The sequence below is a fragment of the Echiichthys vipera genome (genome assembly GCF_963691815.1).
Source record: "Echiichthys vipera genome assembly, chromosome: 9".
Classification (NCBI taxonomy): Eukaryota; Metazoa; Chordata; class Actinopteri; order Perciformes; family Trachinidae; genus Echiichthys; species Echiichthys vipera.
This window is the reverse complement of record NC_139834.1, coordinates 12,727,064-12,747,665: the sequence shown is the minus strand read 5'-3', so window position 1 is coordinate 12,747,665 and position 20,602 is coordinate 12,727,064. Positions and strand designations below refer to the sequence as shown.

At 42.0% G+C, this 20,602-nt stretch overlaps 3 protein-coding genes across 3 annotated transcripts in view; 1 reads left to right on the top strand and 2 right to left on the bottom strand.

The window, feature by feature from the left end:
* Window positions 1–20,602, top strand: part of LOC310951221 (ninjurin-1) — a gene marked incomplete at both ends in the record, with an annotated part of 249,679 nt that overhangs the window by 177,227 nt on the left and 51,850 nt on the right.
* On the bottom strand, window positions 2,310–14,814 carry brpf1 (bromodomain and PHD finger containing, 1). Its single transcript, XM_083920684.1, has 16 exons — window positions 14,678–14,814; window positions 12,718–13,504; window positions 12,129–12,318; window positions 11,745–12,032; window positions 10,397–10,914; window positions 9,919–10,117; window positions 9,675–9,806; window positions 9,072–9,200; window positions 8,118–8,619; window positions 6,990–7,298; window positions 6,594–6,872; window positions 6,366–6,513; window positions 5,674–5,807; window positions 5,038–5,153; window positions 4,780–4,934; window positions 2,310–3,301 (listed from the first exon to the last, which is right to left on the bottom strand). Exons 2-16 carry the CDS (start codon window positions 13,458–13,460, stop codon window positions 3,118–3,120), a joined length of 4,026 nt encoding a protein of 1,341 aa, XP_083776810.1. The 5' UTR covers window positions 13,461–13,504; window positions 14,678–14,814; the 3' UTR covers window positions 2,310–3,117.
* The window catches only part of LOC310951547 (serine/threonine-protein kinase WNK2), a gene marked incomplete at its 5' end in the record, with an annotated part of 44,715 nt that continues 41,558 nt past the window's right edge, over window positions 17,446–20,602 (bottom strand). Inside the window, 3 exons of the mRNA XM_083919827.1 lie at window positions 17,446–18,033; window positions 18,152–18,432; window positions 18,917–18,961. Coding sequence (XP_083775953.1) covers window positions 17,713–18,033; window positions 18,152–18,432; window positions 18,917–18,961 — 647 coding nt within the window. The 3' untranslated portion in view covers window positions 17,446–17,712. The remainder of the gene's footprint in view (window positions 18,034–18,151; window positions 18,433–18,916; window positions 18,962–20,602) is intronic.

Below are 20,602 nucleotides of genomic sequence, written 5' to 3'. Positions count from 1 at the left end.
ATATATATTTGCATAAATAATCGCAGTCACCTAAGTTGGAGTTCAATCCCGCCTCTTAAGTCCCAGACAGCAGGAAGAGGAGGGAGCTTTGAATCCAAGCTCAGTTTTACCCTCCTGAGGCCCCATTAGAAAAGGATACTCCCATAGCAACCTACATAACCTATCTATGAATATGATTTTAGTTGTAGGATAAGACTTCTTCAACCACAACTGTTGGTACCAGCTGTCAGCTGTCAGGAAGTGATGGTACATCCCCCCAATTACAACTATTTAAAATACATGTTTGCATTGTTCACCCCTTTTATGACTCCTAAATGATCACTGGTGTAGCCAATAGGTTTTTGAAGTCACATTATTAGTTAAATTATTAGTTATTAGTTAAATCACCTGCATATATATATATATATATATACACATATATATATATATATATGTATACATATATATATATATATGATATATACATTAAGTAGGTTACTCCTATATCTGGAAAGTAACTCAATATTGTGACAAACATACACAGTAAAACACTCCAAGCAACTATGAGATAAGCCAGCGGTGATTAAAAACCACACATCGGTGGATGGATACAACATTCCCAAGTCAGCTGACATCCCTTTTAGTCCAGTTAAAAAGTTAAATAAAAAGTTAAAATGAATTAGAGCATGGCACAGCTGTGAATTTGTTCAGGGCAGGCAGAAACATGAGCTTAAAAGATTGCACTGGTTTAGATGAATTGGCTGCTATTGTACATAAACGGATTTGTGGTTATCTCATCAATAAAATACAATTTTATTATAACCACAACCACACACAGATAGGAATGTGCTACTGTGTGTGTGCAGAGAGAGGTTAGAGCAGATGTCTGTGGCTACAATTAGAACGGAAATCAAAAATGTGACTTTAGTAGAAAAAACTGTCTGCTGAAACCGCTGTCTGATGCTTATCAGTTGTTTCCACCGACCTTGAGTGTTGCTCAGTGCAGGAAACAAGGCGTCTTTACTCAGATGGCTGCTGTTTTCGCAGCAAATCTGAAGACATCAGTGTTGTGGTGAGTGGGTGTTCCATTTGGGTGGGGGATCTTTATCATGTGTAGGTTAAGGAAATTCACACCGGTTGTCATCACTGGCAAGTACGCACATGTAGCAACTGATAATCATAATAGTGAGTCAACTTATGGGAAATGCATTTACCATGGCAGTAAAATGTAGTCATAAGGTATTAAACCTAAAAATGCAGTGACATTTGGTGTATTTTTAAATTACCCTGTATCTTTCAAGGACCTTTTTGAGTACCATTTTGTTTATTCAGATTTTTTGGTCCTATTTTATGCCAATTTTCAGGTTCATACTTGTATTTTGAGTTTCTACTAGAACATGTGTACATGCTTTAATGTTCAGAAACATAATTTTTGTCATACAGTACGTCTGAGAATACCTGTATTTACCCTGTCTGAAACACCCCCCTCCTGAAAAAGCAGTCTGCTCTGATGGCCAGAGTACAGAGATCTGCACTTTCTGTACATCATTGCAGCCGGGAAACACTAACGGCACCTTTTACCTATATACAGTATATCATAAAGTTGTGGTATCACAACCATACAGAAGTCCTGATGGCTCGTTAAAAGCCCTAGTATCTGAATACGGGCTGTGTGCATTTCTGTCAATTGAGCGTTTTGATACTTTCACATTACTTATGTTTATTGCACCTTTACCTGATTTATAATATATGGCACATATGCTATGATTTAACTCCCTTAGGTATGAAAAGCCAGCAGGCTGAGCAAAGCACTATATCCACAAGGTATCAGATGTTGGGACACATACTTTCTTTACCGTTATTATAAAAGAGGAAGTTCCTTGAGGGTTTATAACACTGTGCACCCTCAAGACTCGTCCTTGCAGCGTATACAATCCTTTTAAAGACACATACAAGTTGTCCAGTCATGTTCATTGAGGGCAAATATGCACCTTATGAAGCGTCAGTGCATGTGAAACAGTATCAGAAAGATACAGCATAATAAATCTTGATAAGCACTTATGAGTCACAATTTCCTTAGAAGGAAACAAGGATATTCCTTTCAAGGGAAACCAGTATGAAGTTGAACAGTGAGTCCACTCTCAGATGCAGACGCACAGTGATCACAATACAACTCACAAGTTTAAAAAACTCAATTATTTTTTTTATTAAACTTCTATCTTTATGCAATCTGTATATATAAAAGTTCTAAAGCCATCAGCCTGAGACTAAGACAGACAGTGAGGCGATCATGTGTTTCAGTTTAGTCCTCATTATTCATTGACCAGCGGTCTGTGTGACAGACGTACGTTAAGAAAACCGTAAAAACATGATGAACGCAGAGTGACAAACGGGAAAAAAAGACCACACAATGACGTCTTGTGTAGCAGGAGTGATTAGAAGTAGTCCATGATAAAACGAGCTTGTGGACCTAGTTAAGAAGGAGTAAGCAGAATAAATAACATTAACATGGTATGTCCACAGTTCAGGCTGCAACAGTCTCTCTTTGTGCTCCACTGATAAGTGACTGGACACTAGCACCAGGCCTGTTTAGTTGTTTTCTCGGAGAGGTGGCCAATGGATGTGAAGATGTGTTGGGGCGATGGCATTCGCTGCCACACACTACGTGTATTTCCCTGCTCAAATGTAAAACAACATGTTTTAGAATAACAGGGAGAGGCAAAGTTGTGTATGCATCATAGTGTAACAGTGTTCATTTTTCGAGTCTGTAAACCGTCATCTTATTTGTTATTAAACATATCGACCACATACGAGGAATATTTTGATTGGTGATTCTGAACAAAGCATATTTTTCCATCATTATTATTAATTCAATGTATTTTTTTTCAATTCTCTTAAATACAATATTTTACATGTCAGATTAAATACGGCTTAGTGTGCATGATGCGTGTGTGTCGTCGGGCCAATGTAGTCGACGTTTTTCCCCCCACTCTGTACTACTGGCATTGTTTCTTGTGTTCTTTGATGGAGGGCTGAGCTCTCGATAGAGCAACGCATACTCCACAACACCTGCAAGGACCAGGTGTGTGTGTGTGTGTGTGTGTTTGTGTGTGGGGTGTGTGTATGTGGGGTGTGTTTTCAATCACTGTCGCTGGTCTCGCTGCTGGGGTCTCCCTGCACCTTGCTGCGGTGCTGCATGGCACGGTGGTAGGCCACCTGCACTGACTTGCGGATGTTGGATTTCCTGCCCTCCAGCATCTTCTCCTTGTCCAGCTCCTGGTCCACCCCGAGCGGCACAAGCTTAGAGCGTGGCAGCCACTGCCTGAATACACACAAACATATACTTGAGTATTAAATCATTTCCAATCAAACAGAGGTACATTGAATTTACACTGAAACATGCGAAAGCTAAAATAGAAGAGTAAAAATTCCTCTGCAGGCATTACAGCCTGAGGCATTTCATTGTGCAGGATAGATAAATAAGTTCCTGGTTCTTTAAAGGTCCTGTATTGTAAAATGTGAGTTTCCCATGTTTTTTTTATTATTATTATTATTATAAAGAAAGTTCAGGTGCTATATAAATACTGTGAAGGTAACAAATCACTCAAGCTGTATCTTGACCATGTCACATTGTGTCACACTCGCAGACTGACAGTGTTTATCCAACGTCAAGTGTCATGCAGCAGGGCAAACAATACCAGGCAGTGAAACTGTCAGTAAATGTACAGTGTAGGTTATAGTTTGCCCATGAATAAACACTGCAACTCCTCAGTGTTCCCGTGTCTTGCCTCCCAGCTGCTGGACAATGGAGTGTCTCTGGGATTAAATCAAACACAGCATGCTCTGCTCCGCCCAGGTTGCAAAATGTAAACAAATATATTTATTCAGCCTTTTTATTTGGCATCAACCTTGCGTTACGCCTGTACTGACAAAAAAAATAGACTTAAAGCATAAATAAACGCTTCAGGTTGCAGTTGTGATGGGAGCCTGATGGAGCTGGTGCAGACAGCTGATTAGAACAAAAAGAGAGTGTATCTGGGTGAGACGTGGGACTGAAAAACACTTCTGAGATGACTCCGTGTCAGCCCACAGAAAGGCACATTGCCCATATTCAGAAACGGTGCCTTGGACTCAGAAATGCTGACCAATCAGAGCAGACTGGGCTTTTTCAGGAGGGGGTTTGAGGTAACAGGTGCTAAACCAGAGCGTTTCAGACAGAGGGTGAATACAGGTATAATCAGACAGACAACTTGAGAAAAATAATATGTCAATTGAATATAAAAGCATGTAAACAAGCCTGTGAATATTCTCATTTGTCCAGGTCATCGTTTTCCCCAAAGAAATTTAAGCCAAAAGCAAGTGGAAATAACCAAGTCCAGTTGCCTTTGACTTAACGTATTCTAGAAGAAACCCAAAATACAAGTATAAACCTTAAAATGAGGTGGGACTGTTTGAACTTACAAAGCAAATCATAAACACATATGATTGCGCAGCACGCAGTGACCTAAAATACGACCCGTTTTCTCCATCCTCTTCTATTCTCAAAAAACACGTTTGTCCTATTTCTGCTAAATGTTCTGTCGCCTTGCACTTCAATACAAGCAGTGCAGTTTCCTTTGAACTATGACCACATAGTTACTTGTGTGCTCACATCCAGTAACAGAAGCCTATTTTGTTCACGTCTTGTGTTTTGGATGTCACAGGATGTCTGTGAGAACTAACAAAGCCAAACTAAGAATGGTTAGTGACTACAGAATTCGTAATACAAAAAGATGAGACAAGATGATCTAGAGCACTGACCAAGTTCTCTTGTTGTCGAAGAAGAGAACCAGAAACAGGTGCTCCCTGGCCTCCTGGGTCATTTGCTCCCCAAGTTTGAGCACATCCAAAGGGGGGACAGGGATAGGGACACCCCTGTGGAACACCCCCTCCCTGGGCATCTTCGGGTCAATTATCTGCAGGCAGACGGTGACAATAGGAGTGTAAGACATACATTCATTAACCTGCAGATTGTCCTGACTTGGTCTATGCTATTTTCAGTATCCACTTGTGTCTCACCAGAGCAGGATATGAAGGATAGCCTCTGCACTTGGCCCACACCAGGTCCAGAGCTTCCAGAGAAGAATAGTCATCGGAGGTCATCCAGCATCCTGACCTAGACCGGCCACGCACCACTGATGGTAGGGAACACAGACACAGGAAGACAGTCACCATTTTGCAACCTCACTTCTGGCCAAACAGCATGATCACACTAGTTTTTTATTACAAAATGAGAGAAATGTAACGTTATAATTTTGAGACTGGGTGAAAGCAGGGTTGAGTATGTGAAACAATTGTTTTTGGTGGTCATTTGAGCTTGAAAATGAAATATCTCACATGGTGAATGCTGATCTCTTTATGTGCATTTTCTTTTGTTACGTTTAATTTTTATAAAATAGAAAACAATTGCAGCAGCTGCCACGCCCATATCTAGGGATGAAAATGACACGTCTGCAGTTTTAGTTGCTTTCTGTTTGAATAAGTTTCATGACAACAACATGTTACAGCTTGCCTGTACTGAATAACCATCTACTTTAACATTCAAATAATTGTGAGAAGACACTCAATGTCTAAATGAATAGAAAGTCATTTCTTATCCACTGGCACAGGGATGACTGCACGTATGTGCGTTTGAGGATGTGAAAGTGTGCTTACAGTGTGAAACGCTCCGCGATCCTCCGACTGAGTAGGAGTCATTTTCAGTGCCCGACGTCTCCTCACTGCTGTCTTCCTGGAAGGCAGAGCGAGAGAACGACGCCTTTCCTCTGCCCTGTTTAGAGGGTGTTGTACTTAGAGAGAAGAGAGACAGCACCATAAAGATCCATATAACTTTAATACAAGTGTTTAGAATCTGACTGGTCAAAGATGCTATCAACCATTTATGTTACACCATAAAAACAGCTAATCACACTTAGTAGTTGCTATACTAACTGTAGTGGTAAAAGAGAGGTTGCTGAGGATCTCATTTTCTTGTTGTTTTACACTGCTATCTGTTTAGTGCGACTAAAAAGAATTATTACACATCTAAGCATTGCATAAAAGCCATAATACCCTTGTGATTACATTACTGCAACATTATATTTGTAAACACTTTAAAGGAATAGTTAGACATTTTTGGAGATGCACATATTTGCTACGTTTGTGCATTAACGCTTAGAAACACACTGCCCTGACATAATGTTGCCTTATCGTATGGCTAATGTGTCACCTGATAATTGGCAACTTTGTCTGTCTACTGTACATTGGCACATCTGATTTAAAACAGCTGCCTGTAGCGGTTGAAAACAGGGCTGATGAGAATGCTGGAGTAACCCAGAACAATGAACTAATGTTAGTGCACTAATCACCTGGTCCTGTCAGAAGCTGCACTGCTGCTGCTGCTGGTTGTGGACTCAGAGTCTGAGCTGGAGCGAGGGAGACGAGACTCACTTCTGTACACACGGAAGCTCTCCGTTACTGGCTGGTTTCCGCCATCGAAACCGTTACTTGGCAGACCTGAGGAAAAGTGAGAGTGAGGTGCGTATATGATTCAATTAATTGTACGTTAACGTTTATTAGGCATTCGTCTACTGTACCTGGCAGCAGGTCGTCATTGTCACTGTCACTGTCAGAGCTGGAGCTGCTGCGGGGGCTGCGGGGTCTCTTTCTCTGCCTGCTTGGTGACAGTAGGGGTAGCTGAGGGGGACCGATAGGGCTTTGGCCCAACCCTGCCCCAGCGTAGCCAGCATCCCGGTTCTTAGGGGGGCGTCCTGGTCTTTTGGGGGGTCCAGCCATTTTTTGGTTCTTCTTGGAGAAGAGGACAGATGTCCGTCGGCCCACCTCTGGAGCCAGGGCAGACGAGGACACGCTCAGATCTTGAGGAGGAAAGAGGATTATTAAAATGCAAGCAAATGTTTATTATGTTACTGTCCTTTAATAGCTATCCTCATTTTCATGAACATTAATAATATTTTACATCTTCCAAGAAGCACCTTTTCCACCAATCTCCTGGCTGCTGCTTTCTCCCCCTTCATCGTGGTGTCCTGAAGAGGATGGGTGATGGGGGAGGGAAGAACCCCGGTCTCCTCCTCCCACAGACTCCCGGCCCCCCATACCAGAGCCTCCCTCCCGCTGATGCGCTAGCTTCCTCTTAATGACGCTGATCTCCTTTCTCAGAGCTTTGGCTCTACGAGATTGACCAATGCTGTGCTTTCCCAAGCTAACTTCATCAAGGCGCGCTTGCAGGTAATGGAGCTGCTCTTCCAGTGGTAGCCGTCGCCTGTTCTCTGGCAGGAGCATGTCTGTGAGAAGCAGGAAGGCAGGATGCTAATTTATGTAATGTGGTTTAAACTGGTATCAAATTCAGCATGTATGCCAGATTTATTAAACTTAATCTGAGCCTGTTCAAAAATTCTTCTAATGGGAGCTCAAATTAAATGTGTGAGAGGGCCTAACAGGCTACTTTATCTAGTAATAAAGATGCATATGGGTTGGTTTTAAACCAAAGAAATGGAAAATCAAGAAACAGTTTATAAAAGCAACATGGATTTCTAATGATTTTAGCAACTGAGTTTAATGAATGCCATGCGCCACCTAGTGGTCAAGATGCTGTAATGTGCCAGAGATCCTTTTCTTCTCTACAATGTATTTGTATTCAGCATCTTATGTCCAGTACTGTTCCAGTGACATTTGTGACAAGGAATGTATTTTACATCTCTGATATGATGTGACACTATAAATAAAATGTAACTGAACTACACCCATGATTTGTGGTCTGCCCTTCAATCCCTTTGTGCCATCCTTACTCCTCCCATTTTTCTCCCACCCCAATTCCTTCCAGTATTTCACTCACATTTGTGTGATAAAGTATTTTCATCTAGCTCCTACTCTGCTAAATGTTCCTGAAGAGTGTGTCATTTTAGAACATATTTTTTTCCGCCAAATGCAAGGTATTAGTTGGCCACCAAAAAGTGGTTGGACAACCTACAAGTTCTCTTTGCCAAAGGTAAATATTTTGAAATAGTCTGCCTCTCGCCTATTTATTTCACTTTGGCGCTTGAGAAAAAAAACAACTTAGGTTGCCATAAAGCTCCCAACCAAATTGAAAGAGGTTAACTTACCCTCTTCATTAGAGGACAATGGCCGGTCTCTGTCTCGATCTCGATCTCGATCTCGGTCTCGGTCTCGGTCACGGTCTCTATCTCTATCTCTGTCACGGTCGCGGTCTCTGTCTCGTTCTCTCTCTCGTTCTCGTTCCCGCTCCCGTTCCCGCTCCCGTTCTCGTTCCCGTTCTCGTTCCCGTTCCCTGTCTCTGTCTCTGTCTTGGTCACGTTGACTGTCTGGACTCGGCTCTCGGGGGAGATGTATTCCAGCCTCATAGTCAAAGCCTATCCGTTCAGCATGGCGCCTGGCGGTTCTTATGACGGCCCCGCCCATCTCCCGAAGCCGCAGGGCAGCACGGTAGAAGACTGTGTCCTTGGCATTGTACTTGAGGCAGTTGTTGACAATGAGGCCAAAGTCTGCCTCGAAGGCCTCAAACGTGAGGTAGTGATGGGACTCCAGAAGGTTCCACATGGTCTGGAAGTCCATTGGAGTGTCAATGTGGTCCAGGTAGTCCGGCACCTGAATAGTTATTGTACATGTACAGTGAATTTTCAGTTCAGATGCGAGTGTGTATTAGTCACAGTGAAAATCAGCAGGTCAGGATTAGAGCCTGACCAAATCTGGAATCTTGATGTTTCTGACAATATAGAGATCATGGGCAACATAGCAGTCAATATTTGTTTTATAAACACACACACATTTTGTTAATAAAGATTTGGATGTAACATACTGAGCAGAGATATATACAAATAAATAATTGTTTTAAACATTTTTTCATGAGGTTATAAATCAAACGAAAAAGTAAAAGAAGGGAGGTGTAATATATTTAAAATAAATTATATACTAATTTAAATATCAGAGGAGATAAATATAAACATGTCAATGTGATCAGATTTTAAAAATAACATTGATATAAGATAGGTAAGATGAATATGCAAACCTCCCGATTGTGTGGGAATGTGTGCATTTACCTCTGCCAGTGGTACGGGCTCAGTGAAGAAGTTATTAATGTCTCTTTCCTGTAACTGTTCCAACGTACTCCTCAACAGCACCAGGAAGGGAGTCAGCTGCATCTCCAGCGCCATCTGCTGTACTTTAATCTGAACACAGACACATTCTTTCTAACAATGTACAACTGCTCAAATCTGAGTACAGAAATTTAATTCTAATGCACATACTCACAAACTCATATGTGACTGCACTAAGCTGCCGGTAGCAAATAAAAGTATTGTTGGGAGGATTTGGTGTCAAAGTGAAAAGCAAGAGTGCAGAATCAGATCATTTATATCCTATATAATATATTTATATTGTTTCTAATAGAGCATCATATTTGTATAAACATCATATTAATATAAAAACTGGTCAACATGGCCGTGGAAGGGAAGGGGCAAAGCAAAAGCTCAACCATACACATGGAGAGGCAAGACACAGCTGTGGTGCGTTTATGGTGTAATCAGTTATACCGGTGTTATCACAAATGTATTAACCGGTGGTTATATGTCTTTACTGTAGCAAACCTGTTGAAAGGTTTAGAAATCTGTTGGTGACAACAATAAAGGTAAGCTGTATCTCACCGTCTCCCTCTTGAGTTTTTCCCTCTTGCGGATGAGCTCTACCAGTAGCCTGGCTCTCTCCAGGTCGTGTCTCAGTCTCTGCCATGCCTTCAGCTGCTCCTTTAAAGCAGACTGTTTCTCCTCACTGTCCCTCTGCAACAGCAACATGCATAAACCCACAAACATGTAAGGGAACTGAATGAGGCAAAAACAGAATTACATCAACATATACACAGCAGCATTTTTGTTTTTTGGTGGTAATTACACATGTCACCGGAGGCAGCTGTGACGGAGGCTGGGGTGGGATTGGGTCAATATGTCGTTGGGACTGCAGGTGGGTTTGAAGCCGGCGGAGCAGAGGTACGCCATTACGACTCTGCCTCTTCAGGGTCCAGTAGCTGTGAAGTCGCTGCATGAACTGGCTCTTCCTAGGTACCGTCAAGTTACTGGTGATTTTGCTCAGCCTGCAGAGAAAGCACTACTTTAACTCTTGTACTCCCATGTCACTAATGTAAAACTTTCTTTATTGTTATAGGGGATGTCTCCCCTGTTCCAGGAGGTATGGGTGATTTTATGAATGACAATTCTAGAACAAGCAGAGATTAGTATGCAATTAAAGAAACACAGAGACACTGATCTGTTTGGTTCTGTCAACCTGCTGATTCACATACAGTTTTTGGTACCAGGCATATGTGCGTCTTGGAGCAGTTATAATACAGGCAAAACATGCGGTGTCTACGTACCTATGGGGAGGTATACAGGGCACAGACACCACTGGTGCAGCAGCTCTCCTCTCAGCTAAGATCTTCCTTGCTCTTTTCATCTTCAGTCTGGACTTGGCCTTCGCCCTCTTTGCTCGCTCAGAGCTCCAGCCCTTGGAGTCATCGTCATGGCCAATGCTGGGCTCGTCATCCTCTTCCAGCTCTCCTTCACTGTGAGATGAACCCATGCTAGTGCCACCTACTCCTCCCAAAGGTCGTGCTGATCCTGGGGGAGTGTGGATGTCACAGTAGGCTGTCTTGCGGACGCTAAAAGAGGTGCCGTTGGCCCCCGTCTCTCTGACGGGCTCCATTTTCATGTAGAGTCCCGCCTGCTGGGCACAGGTGACGTGGAAGGCTGTGTAACAGTTGGCTTTGTGACACTGGATGCAGGCGCCTGAACCACGCTGCTTGCAGATGTAGCAGGTGAGCTTCCAGCGTGCAGGAGGAATGTGCTCAATACTGTCGATCGGTTCCAGGAAGACTGTGTTCGCAAAGCACACCTGAGGAGAGTCAGCAAAAATTCACTTTATTGCAATACTCTAATCAAAGGGTTAGGGTAGTAACAAGACAGCAGACTCACTGAACCCTGCTAAACTGTACATCAACAGTGATCATTTACATCTAGGTTTATATCCTTTTAGTTTAGTCCACTTAGTAGGTCTGTACCGAATAGTTTGATGATTCATTGATAACTTTGAATTTGAGTTCTAAATTAAGATCTGAATGCTGCACAGCTTTTTTCTGTTTTGTTTGGCATGTCTATTGATTCTGTTTAAACCAGCTATTTCTGCACAGTTGCAGATAAAGTATTAGTATTAGTATTAGTATAATCACTCAACTAAGTGATCACTCAACTGAGTCTCGACGAGACATATATATATTTATATATATATATATGGCTGTGTAGGACTTTTTACAACTTCCAAAATTTCCAATAACTCCAGGGCGTTGTAAAATCCAAGTCAAAATCTATTGAAAAAAGATAGACGTAATAATAAAATTCACAACATGTTTTTATCTGAAACAAATTCTGCTTCAATCCATAAGGTTGCCGTTCAGCCTTTTAAAAACATTTATGCTGTGGTCAAACAATTGTTCTTCTGCTTGTTGCACAAAAAGGGAGGCAGGCCCCTATAACCAAAGTGAGGATTTTGTTTGTTTGATGACACCATAAAATATGATGACGGATATTCAAAGCTTTATTCTAAAACCTCAACAGCAGCTTGGAATTTGGAATGTAAAAAAATACTTTCAGTGCAATAAAAAACCTCAATATCTGCAAGATTATGAAGTTCTGATTAAGATCACGTATGGTGTTGTGTGGATTTACCTCAGGGATCCAGAGTGCACATACTACGTGTGCCCAACGTGCATCGTCTGTCTGTTTGAAAGCGCCTCCCTTGTTGGGACAGAGGGCACAGTCCACAGCTCTACTTGGCGACTGCAGGCAGCGACGACACAACCACTGGCCCTCTGGGATGTAGGGCACACCATAGCACTCTTGGTGCACTGCCAGGTTACACATGTCGCAGAACAGGATCACGTTGCTGTTCTGACACTCTCCATCGTTACAGATGCAGCAGACAGCATCTTCATCGATTAGCGTACTGGGGTCAGCCTGGGAGAAAGGAATATAAGGAGAGATCATACACAGTTGAAATGTGTTTTTAATGTTTATATATAATAGTTTTCCTCAGCTTCTAAGTTCAGATACCTTGTTGTGGCTCTCAAAGTAGGACTCCTTCTCCAAGCGGTCCATGAGATACTCAAAGACCTCCTGAGGGATGGGTGTCACACCATCACGCCGTCGCTTGTCGTTCATGATGTCAAGCCAGATGTAGTCTTCCTCATCAATGTCATACTCTACCTCCTCATCCAGCTCCTCCACAGACTTATCAATGTACCTGAACACCAGAGTGGGAAAGAAGTGTGTCTATATCATTACATAATAGTAGATGGGTAGAAGAGAATAGGTTTGACTACAACTTCAAAATTCAAATTTCTGTAGAAATAGGAAATTAAATCCTACTGAATAATATGAGGAATCTGAAAATTGAGTTCCTGATACAGGCAGAACAATGCAATGCAGAACAATGAACTGCACAAGTGCAAAAACTGGTGTCTGACTGTAAATTTGTGCCTCACATAATCATGACTCACCATATTTCTGTATAAAAAAACATGCCTCGTCTAATCCATGCACCCCATTAGAATGTGCCATGTTCTTAACAACAGTCTTGCTTCTTATTTTTACACCTCCTATGTAATTACTAGTGAAACAGATTCTAAGTCTTATTGCAGACCTGTAATAAGATGATGGTCGAGGAGGGGCATCAGGTCTCTCTTGGTCCAGTTCCCTGAACACCGCCTCAGGGAGTTTGACTGCAGGACCAGACTGAGCGCTGTGATGATGAGATGAGCCATCCTTCTTCTTTTCTTTACTCTTATGCTTCCCCGACTTTGGGGTGGATTTGCCCCCGTTAGAGGATGGGATATCTGGCCGGTCCTTGCCACTACCTCCTACCTCGCTGCCTCCAGCTCCACCATCACTACCGTTACACACCCCGCCACCACCACCACCAGTACCAGATGGTGGAGCATCTTCCGCATCACTATCTTCCTCAGACACTACGTCAATGTTCTCAAATATGCTAATACGGTGTATACGTCCTTGAAACTCAAGCTCCACCATGCGCTGTGCCTGGGCATAGGTCATTGTCTCTCTGCCTGGGGAGTGAGAGTGATCTGACCGGCTGGGGCTACCCGGTGTGTTTCCCCCGTGTCCTGGTCCTCCACCTCCGTTACCTCCACCATCGTCCGTATCCCCTGACCCAGCCAATGAGGCGCGAGGAGGCCGTCCCTTTCTCTTCTTCTGGGGTACAGTCTGTGCAGGAGTTGGGTTATCATGATCATAGTGGTAAAGATGATACTCAATGCCGCTGTAGCTCTTGTAGACCTTGCGGCAAGTCTCAACAGGACACTCATAAGGGGGCTTGGTGGCCCGCAGATTGTGGCAGAAGGTCTTTACATCAAAGTCCAGCCCCATTGTGCCAACAGCCACTGCTGGGACAGATGCTGTCAAGTTTACATCTGAAAGAGAAGAACACAAAGGAGGATCAATCCCAGAGATTTAATTACAATACAATAGATAGCCACTGTCATTTTTATCAGTTAAGAGACTCCAGTCGTGCCTGCACACTGTGCACCTGTTATGGTGCAGTCACGTGACCATGCCACTCATTCCCAGTAGGAAACAAAGTGTCATGTTTGGTTACCCAGTAACAGGTGCAATTTAGGTCAATATTTTTGTTTATGTTCCCTGCTAACTGCAGCTATGTCCGGTGAACGTGCAGTGAAACAAACACTAAGCTAATTGACAATTGCAAGGTCTTTCACAGTTGAGTTCTAGCTACAACAATAATGGACACATGCCGAATGTTAGTTTAATAATCCTAAAATATCACCACAGGACTTTCTAATCCAGCTAACGTTAGCCTTAGCCATTTTGCTGATGCTTTCTCCTCAAACAATGAAACATTGCTGCCTGACGCTGTTAGCCAGCAAAGCTAACAAGCAGCTAGCAAACAACAACACCAGTTCACTCTCCGAAACAGCACATACAATACAACTACAGCTAACCACACACGAGTTAACGTTACAAAGTAGCTATTGCTTACTTCCGTTAATTGACGCTCAGTGTTTCATTCAGCTCAGTGACGTTAATGAGGTTAGTTTGACTCGCGTGCTACATTGTAGCTGTGTTCACACGTTAGCTACACAATCCGAGGGTGTCACTTAAAACGTTGCAGTTTTTATATTAGTAGGCTTTGATTAATGACATATAACACACGAGTGTTTGAAGTTAGATACACTGTAGCTCTGACTGTACCCTCCTACAGTGTTTCCCTCCACAATGACCTCACCCTGTGAATCCCTGATGATACTGAGCAACAAAATGACAGAATAACATCCGATTTCATTGAGGTGTTGTTAATTAAGTAACTAAAGTCGGTCGACCAATTAATTACCATTCTCTGTGGCGAAATAGCTCTCAAACGTTGTGCGATACGAGGGAAAATAGACAGGCATACTTATTATGGATCAGGGCTTCACTTCTTGTTTTCACGGTAGTGATATTACCACATAATTACCAACGATATTTATACCTTTTATTCGTCTAAATGTGACCCCTATTTTCCCACAAAAAAACAGCCCTCGACCGTTTAACGTTTACAGATCTGGACTAACGTTATAAACACTTACTACTCCACGTTCCTCAGGACTGCGTGCTTCGGAAAACCTCACAGCAGCTCGGACGGGTTTGCAGATTTAATGCATTAGATACTCCCCAGATGAGATTCACACAGCACGCGTAGGTTAAAGTGAAATGTGTTTATAAAACAATATAATAATATCTCGATCATTTCATTGTGTTGGGAATAATTCAGGAACTCGGTTGAACAAAAGGGGGCAACCGTTGCTGTAACGTTACGCCGTAGACGCGGGATGACACATTCGCCACACAAAGCAAAGGGTCTATTTCTTGGCTTTTGCAATTAAAGTAGAGACTTTATGTACGTTTTAACCATGATACCATAATACTATAAATGATGTTGTGTTGGGAGAGTTTATTTAATTTTTTTAATTACTCCCACTCCACCTATACTTTACTAAGGGGTTATTTCGTGTTGAATGTGGCGAATCTGTGGCTTTGTTTCAAATATGTCGGCAGCAGCGAGTGAAAACATCAATGGACTGAGTGCGCGTCACACTTTCAAATAAGTCATGTCATTTATTTAATATATTGATTTTATTGGTTGAAATGATCGTACTTGTAATCTTAACACCACGCCACATAAGCTTGTGGCTAATTATAAATGTACTTGTAATAAATTAAAAACAAGATAAATATATAAACGGTAAGAAAAAAACAATGAAACGCACCATCAAGCACAAAATAATATTTATTTCTCTCTCAACATACAGTCTGAGATTAGAGTGCAGCAGGGTAGGGTGGGGTAATGCAGTGGAACATACAGGAGGCAGAAGCAATCCCACAGTTTTAAGAATACAAGCTTTGGGCAATCAGAGCATATTCACCAGGGGGCAATGTTGTCCAGAGAGAAGTGAGATGTGCAGAGTAGGAAGTGTCAGAGCTGCTCCTCTTCCTCCTCCTTCTCCTCCTCCGTGCACCTCAGCCCCTCCGTGTGCTCACTGCATCCAAATGAATATGCCAACAATAGTCATTCCTTCCTCTGCTCACCATGAGTTGGCAGCGAAGAACATGGTGACAATTAGATACAAGTGACAGAGAACAGAAATCTCTTACTACTGGAAGTATTTCACCAAAGCAGAAGACTCTGCATAATATCCTATAAAAGTCCAATTCAAACCGAATTGATGGAATAATATACATCAAAGCAACCGCTCCACCACCGCCGCCGCCACCACCAACACCACCTTCTCCTCCTCCTCCTCTAAACAGTCAAAAAAAAAAAAAAGTACAAATATAAACTACAGGAAAACTGTACAATTCACAGCTTGGCAGAATAGGGGTGCTGAAACGTTCAAATGTGTGGTGGAGTTGTGAAATATTTAAACATTAGTAGCTGTATTGTTTATTTTTGCTTTATGGAACATGAAAAGTTGGCCATGCTCGTCAGTGATAGAAAAGTACAAGCGGTGAAACCCACTGTATACAGTGTAGGAAACTCTTAAACAGAGGTTAGATTTAAGGGAGACTTATATGTTGTGCAAATCTCCCGCATCAAGTATCATTTGAATTTTGCAATATATTACTGAAAAAAAGGCTGTCGTCCAAAGCAACCAGGGAAAAAAACACATCAAAAGTTCAACAAGGCATTAATACTGCTTTGTCAGGGTGTCAGTTGTTAATTTGAAGAGGTTTTCTTTTTCTTTTTTTAGTAAGTACCATCTTATGTGAATATAATGCTTAACTGTACAGTGGAATCACCTCAGATGATCACAGCATAAAAATAAAACAAATCAAGCTTTGAACATCAAATGATTTAAAAACATCAGACTTAACTGGTGATTGCACAAAACGTTTCACATATTTCGTATGCTGAGTAATAGGATAGGCAAGTTGAAAAACATTTAGCAGTAGTGATTTGATTGCTTGGTGGTTTGTAATGTTAATATTTGCCCGGTAAATTTTGTCTGTTGCTTGTTGATTTGTAACTTTGTTCAACTTCTCAGCTTGCTCCTGTTGCACACATCATCAGAGATAAGGCTTGTGGCAAGGCCACGATCAAAGCTTTGTGGAGGGGTTGAATTGCACTTTTAAGCCTCAAGCCTTCACATATTAATTGCTACATTCTGACAAGAACACTACCAGAGGCATATACTGTAGGAAGAACTATGTACAGTATATATGGCTCTTGACCCTGCCTTTCCTCTGAGCACAAGGGTACAACACTGCCAACTCTTGGGCTGTCCAACGCACCAGCTGTACTATCAAAAAGAGGCCGTGTCCGCCTGAACCATTTGACCTGAAAGAATGGATTTAGTTGCTGGCGTAATTTTTCATCAGTCGTACATTAACCATTTGTTTCTGCAAGGCAACGGTACATCTCACCACTATGGCAATCCTTCTGTCACAGGGGTGGAAACTAAACAAGGGTTAAAACATGATTTTATTATTTTAAATAAGAGCATATACTGTGTTAATAGTGCAGTTCTACAAGGGCATTCATATGAAAACCAAAAACAAAAGTGTCTGTAATGCATTAAAAAAAAAAAGAAAAAAGACTGCACTCAAGCTACGATCTAATAAAATAACTTGGATGCAGATATGCATTGTTTCAAAGATGAAAAAAAATCAATCAATCAATAAATCAATGTTCAAGGCACTACATTCCTTTAAATATCTTCATCATAAATACTGTCCTGTTACTGTATCTCAAGCCACTGGTATTTGGATTCCAATGTAGTGTTTAAAGTGTACGTAACACAGAGGAAGGCAAAAATCAATGTGAAAACTGCAGTAATAAAGAATTTAGTGACATGTTTTTCGTAACTGCAGAAAAATTGTCTTGTATGGCTGAGTTTAGTCAAAACCATTAGGTATTCACATACATACTTAACACATACTGTATAATATACACATACATACACACACACTCACACACAAATTAACAACACATATAGATGTTGTATAAAGAATATCAACACTTGCGTCATGGTATTTACAACATCAGATTATGTACAAGTGTGGCTCTGGTGAACTAGAGTTGGACGGTCATGTCCATACATACTAACAGATATTAGTTAGCATATTAGGTAGTCCTAGTGGTTTTCAGACAGGGGCTATTCTCTGGGTCGTGCATGACCAGAGGGTAGGCTTGGGTCCCTGGGTTTGCCATTGTGGCATAGGGCACCATTCTTGCAGCACCAAGCAGGCCTACAGGACCCACAGACCCTACAGGACTAGACATGCCTGGCCACTGCTGGGTGTAAAGAGGGCCAGGAACCATTCTGCCATAGGAGCCTGCTGAGGAGTTGGGAGCTAGGGTTGTGGGCAAACCAGGGACTAAAGCAGCAGTCAGGGGGCAGGTAAGAGGCAGCTGGAACTTGCGGGGACCAACATGGCATTTCATCTGAAACAGAAGGGAGTTGTTGTACAAAGTAGTGCATAGACCGCCTTAAATGTCAGAGATCAAAGCACAAATGATCCTTTATCATCTATCCCCGAGTGCACATCTCCATTTCGAATACCTCATGTGTAGCTGCTCCCACGGGCGGTGCTCTGACCTCTAGGTCTTGCTGGCGTTTCTGCTGTTTGATTTGGTTGAGGGAGGGGCGTGGTTGATTGGCTGCCGCGACAGTCTCCTTCGTCCAGTCATCTACCAGTTTGTGAAGATCGTCGGTGAACGTGCCTCTCTTGTTGTTGCTGTTGTTGGTCTGAACCTGAGCAAGTCGTGCAATTGGCTGGGGAGGCGGTGAGGGCGTGGTGAGTGATGGCTGTGTCTGAGCTGGAGTGGTGTTGAGAGAAGACCCTAAAAAAGACACAAAGGTCTTAAAAATCTGGCCAGTTAAAAAAAACAAAGTTAAATCAATTGGCTGCTGTACGGCACTTTTCACAACCTATGATATCACCTTATGAAAGCCAACATTAAGAATAGTCAATGGTTTTGTTGGGGCCTGAGCAAATACAACTTATTTACTGTTACATATTTAGCCAACATAGCAGCCAAAGGATTACAACATGAATGACTTTCCTGAGTAATTATAGACAAATGAAATGATATGCAAGCAATGACTAAATCCAGCAATCAAGACATTGACACCGCCATGCAAAACAACCAACGGAAAATAATGCTGTAGACTAGAGTACCCACATATTCAACAATAACTACAACATTTTCAAAGTGCCCAAACAAAAAACAGAAAAATTAAGTGCACACACAAACATAAGGAAGACTAAAATAGTGAGGACAGAGTAAAAGAGACAGAGAGTAAGAAAGTAAATGAGATAGTTACTACTACTGCGCTCTTTGCCTAGACATAGTCGTTTCAGAGTGGACCCTATAAAAAGGTAAAACAGCACAAGACAGAAACAGTTAGGCCAGGACACACTGCACACTACACGTATGTGGACAAGCTGCTTCAAAAGCACATTCAGCTATCAAAACAATTGGGGAGAGAGAGAGAGAGGGAAAAGGAGGACAAGGGATTTAAAAAATCAGTGAGGAGGACTGGAGGAAGAGCCTAGGTGTTCTCTTTAAAAGGGGTGAACATTTGAAACGCCGACTATTAAAAAGGTCTACCTGAAAAAAGACAGAGCACACATAATCTCTGTTTGTAATGTTGCATGTTAAATAGTTGCATTATTCCTGCATTTATAGTGACAATGTCACAATGAAGAACATCATGTTGTATGCTACCTTTTAAACGAATTTACTGAAAACAACCGAATGCTTTCTCTTTTTTTTGAAACAATGTTGTGTTGGACAGAGATCTGGTGCAATGCAGCCACTGTCATCTTTATCACAATTTCAAATAAAGAGTAAAATAATTTAGATGTATTTATTTGTAAGATTTAGTATATAAATGATTGGTCTTTTAGTATATAGGATGAGGCAGTAACAAGATAATAGTGCTTTCTACGAAAGGAAGACTGGAGCCTGGATTAAAAACAGATCCCCTTTGTCGATGTGGGAATGCCTGTGAAACAAAATGTAAAACCGAAAATAAATCAAAACTTCAAACTGAAAGCACACAGATACTAGCTGGAACTCATCAGTCAGCACTTGTCAGAAACATGCGGGTAACTCAGGTGAGGTGGAAGGAGAAAAAAGAAAAGAGAAGTAATATTGATGATACAGCCCTTCATATGGCGGAGCAAGTCTCCATCAGTGCCCTGCCTGGCGCCTGCACCATGCACGTCTTCTCCGTCCAAACATGAGGGACAGAGAGAGCTCACAACAGCAAAGGGCGGGAGGGGGGGTGGGGGTCTTCTCTGTTAACATACAGAGGACTGCTGACTTGGGCAAATTGCCTTGACTTGGGAGATGTTATACAACCAAAATTAACAGTGGATGGAAACACACAATAAATAAATAGGGTATAAAGGCTTTGGCATTCTCTCACACATGTAAACGGACACTTGCACAGACATACTGTCTTGTTTTAGATCTGACCTCAGGCCCATGTTTGGAGAGAACGAGCCCCAGTCCGCTTGTGGGGTCTGTTTTTTTTTTTTTAAGCCAGAAGCACTGCACAAAGCATTTGTATGAGGGGGAGGAGGCATTATTCCCACAGATGGATGGAACTGTGGCTCTGTGAATTGTGGATGATTGCCAGAGTACAGATAAAGACCTATAGAAATCCTGCGTATTGGAGGCCACACACACACACAGATCTATAAAGAGGCATGCGCACCTTGGAAATGTTTCCTTTTCAATTTTCCTGCCAAGAAACTGAATGGTGTCAAGACAATTGAGTCATTCTGAATTCATAAAAGCTGTTACTTTTTGTTCTAGATCATTCTTTCGTCCCACCTGGAGGGCTTACATCAAAATCTTTATGAGGTAGAATTACTTACAGAGCGCTGTGAGGGTGTCGGCAAGATGGCCACAGCTACAGGATTAAAAGTGCTGGGATGTTCGGCAAAGCACATGTTAGCTGATAAAACTTAAGGACTGCCCAGCAATGCAGACCAGGAGG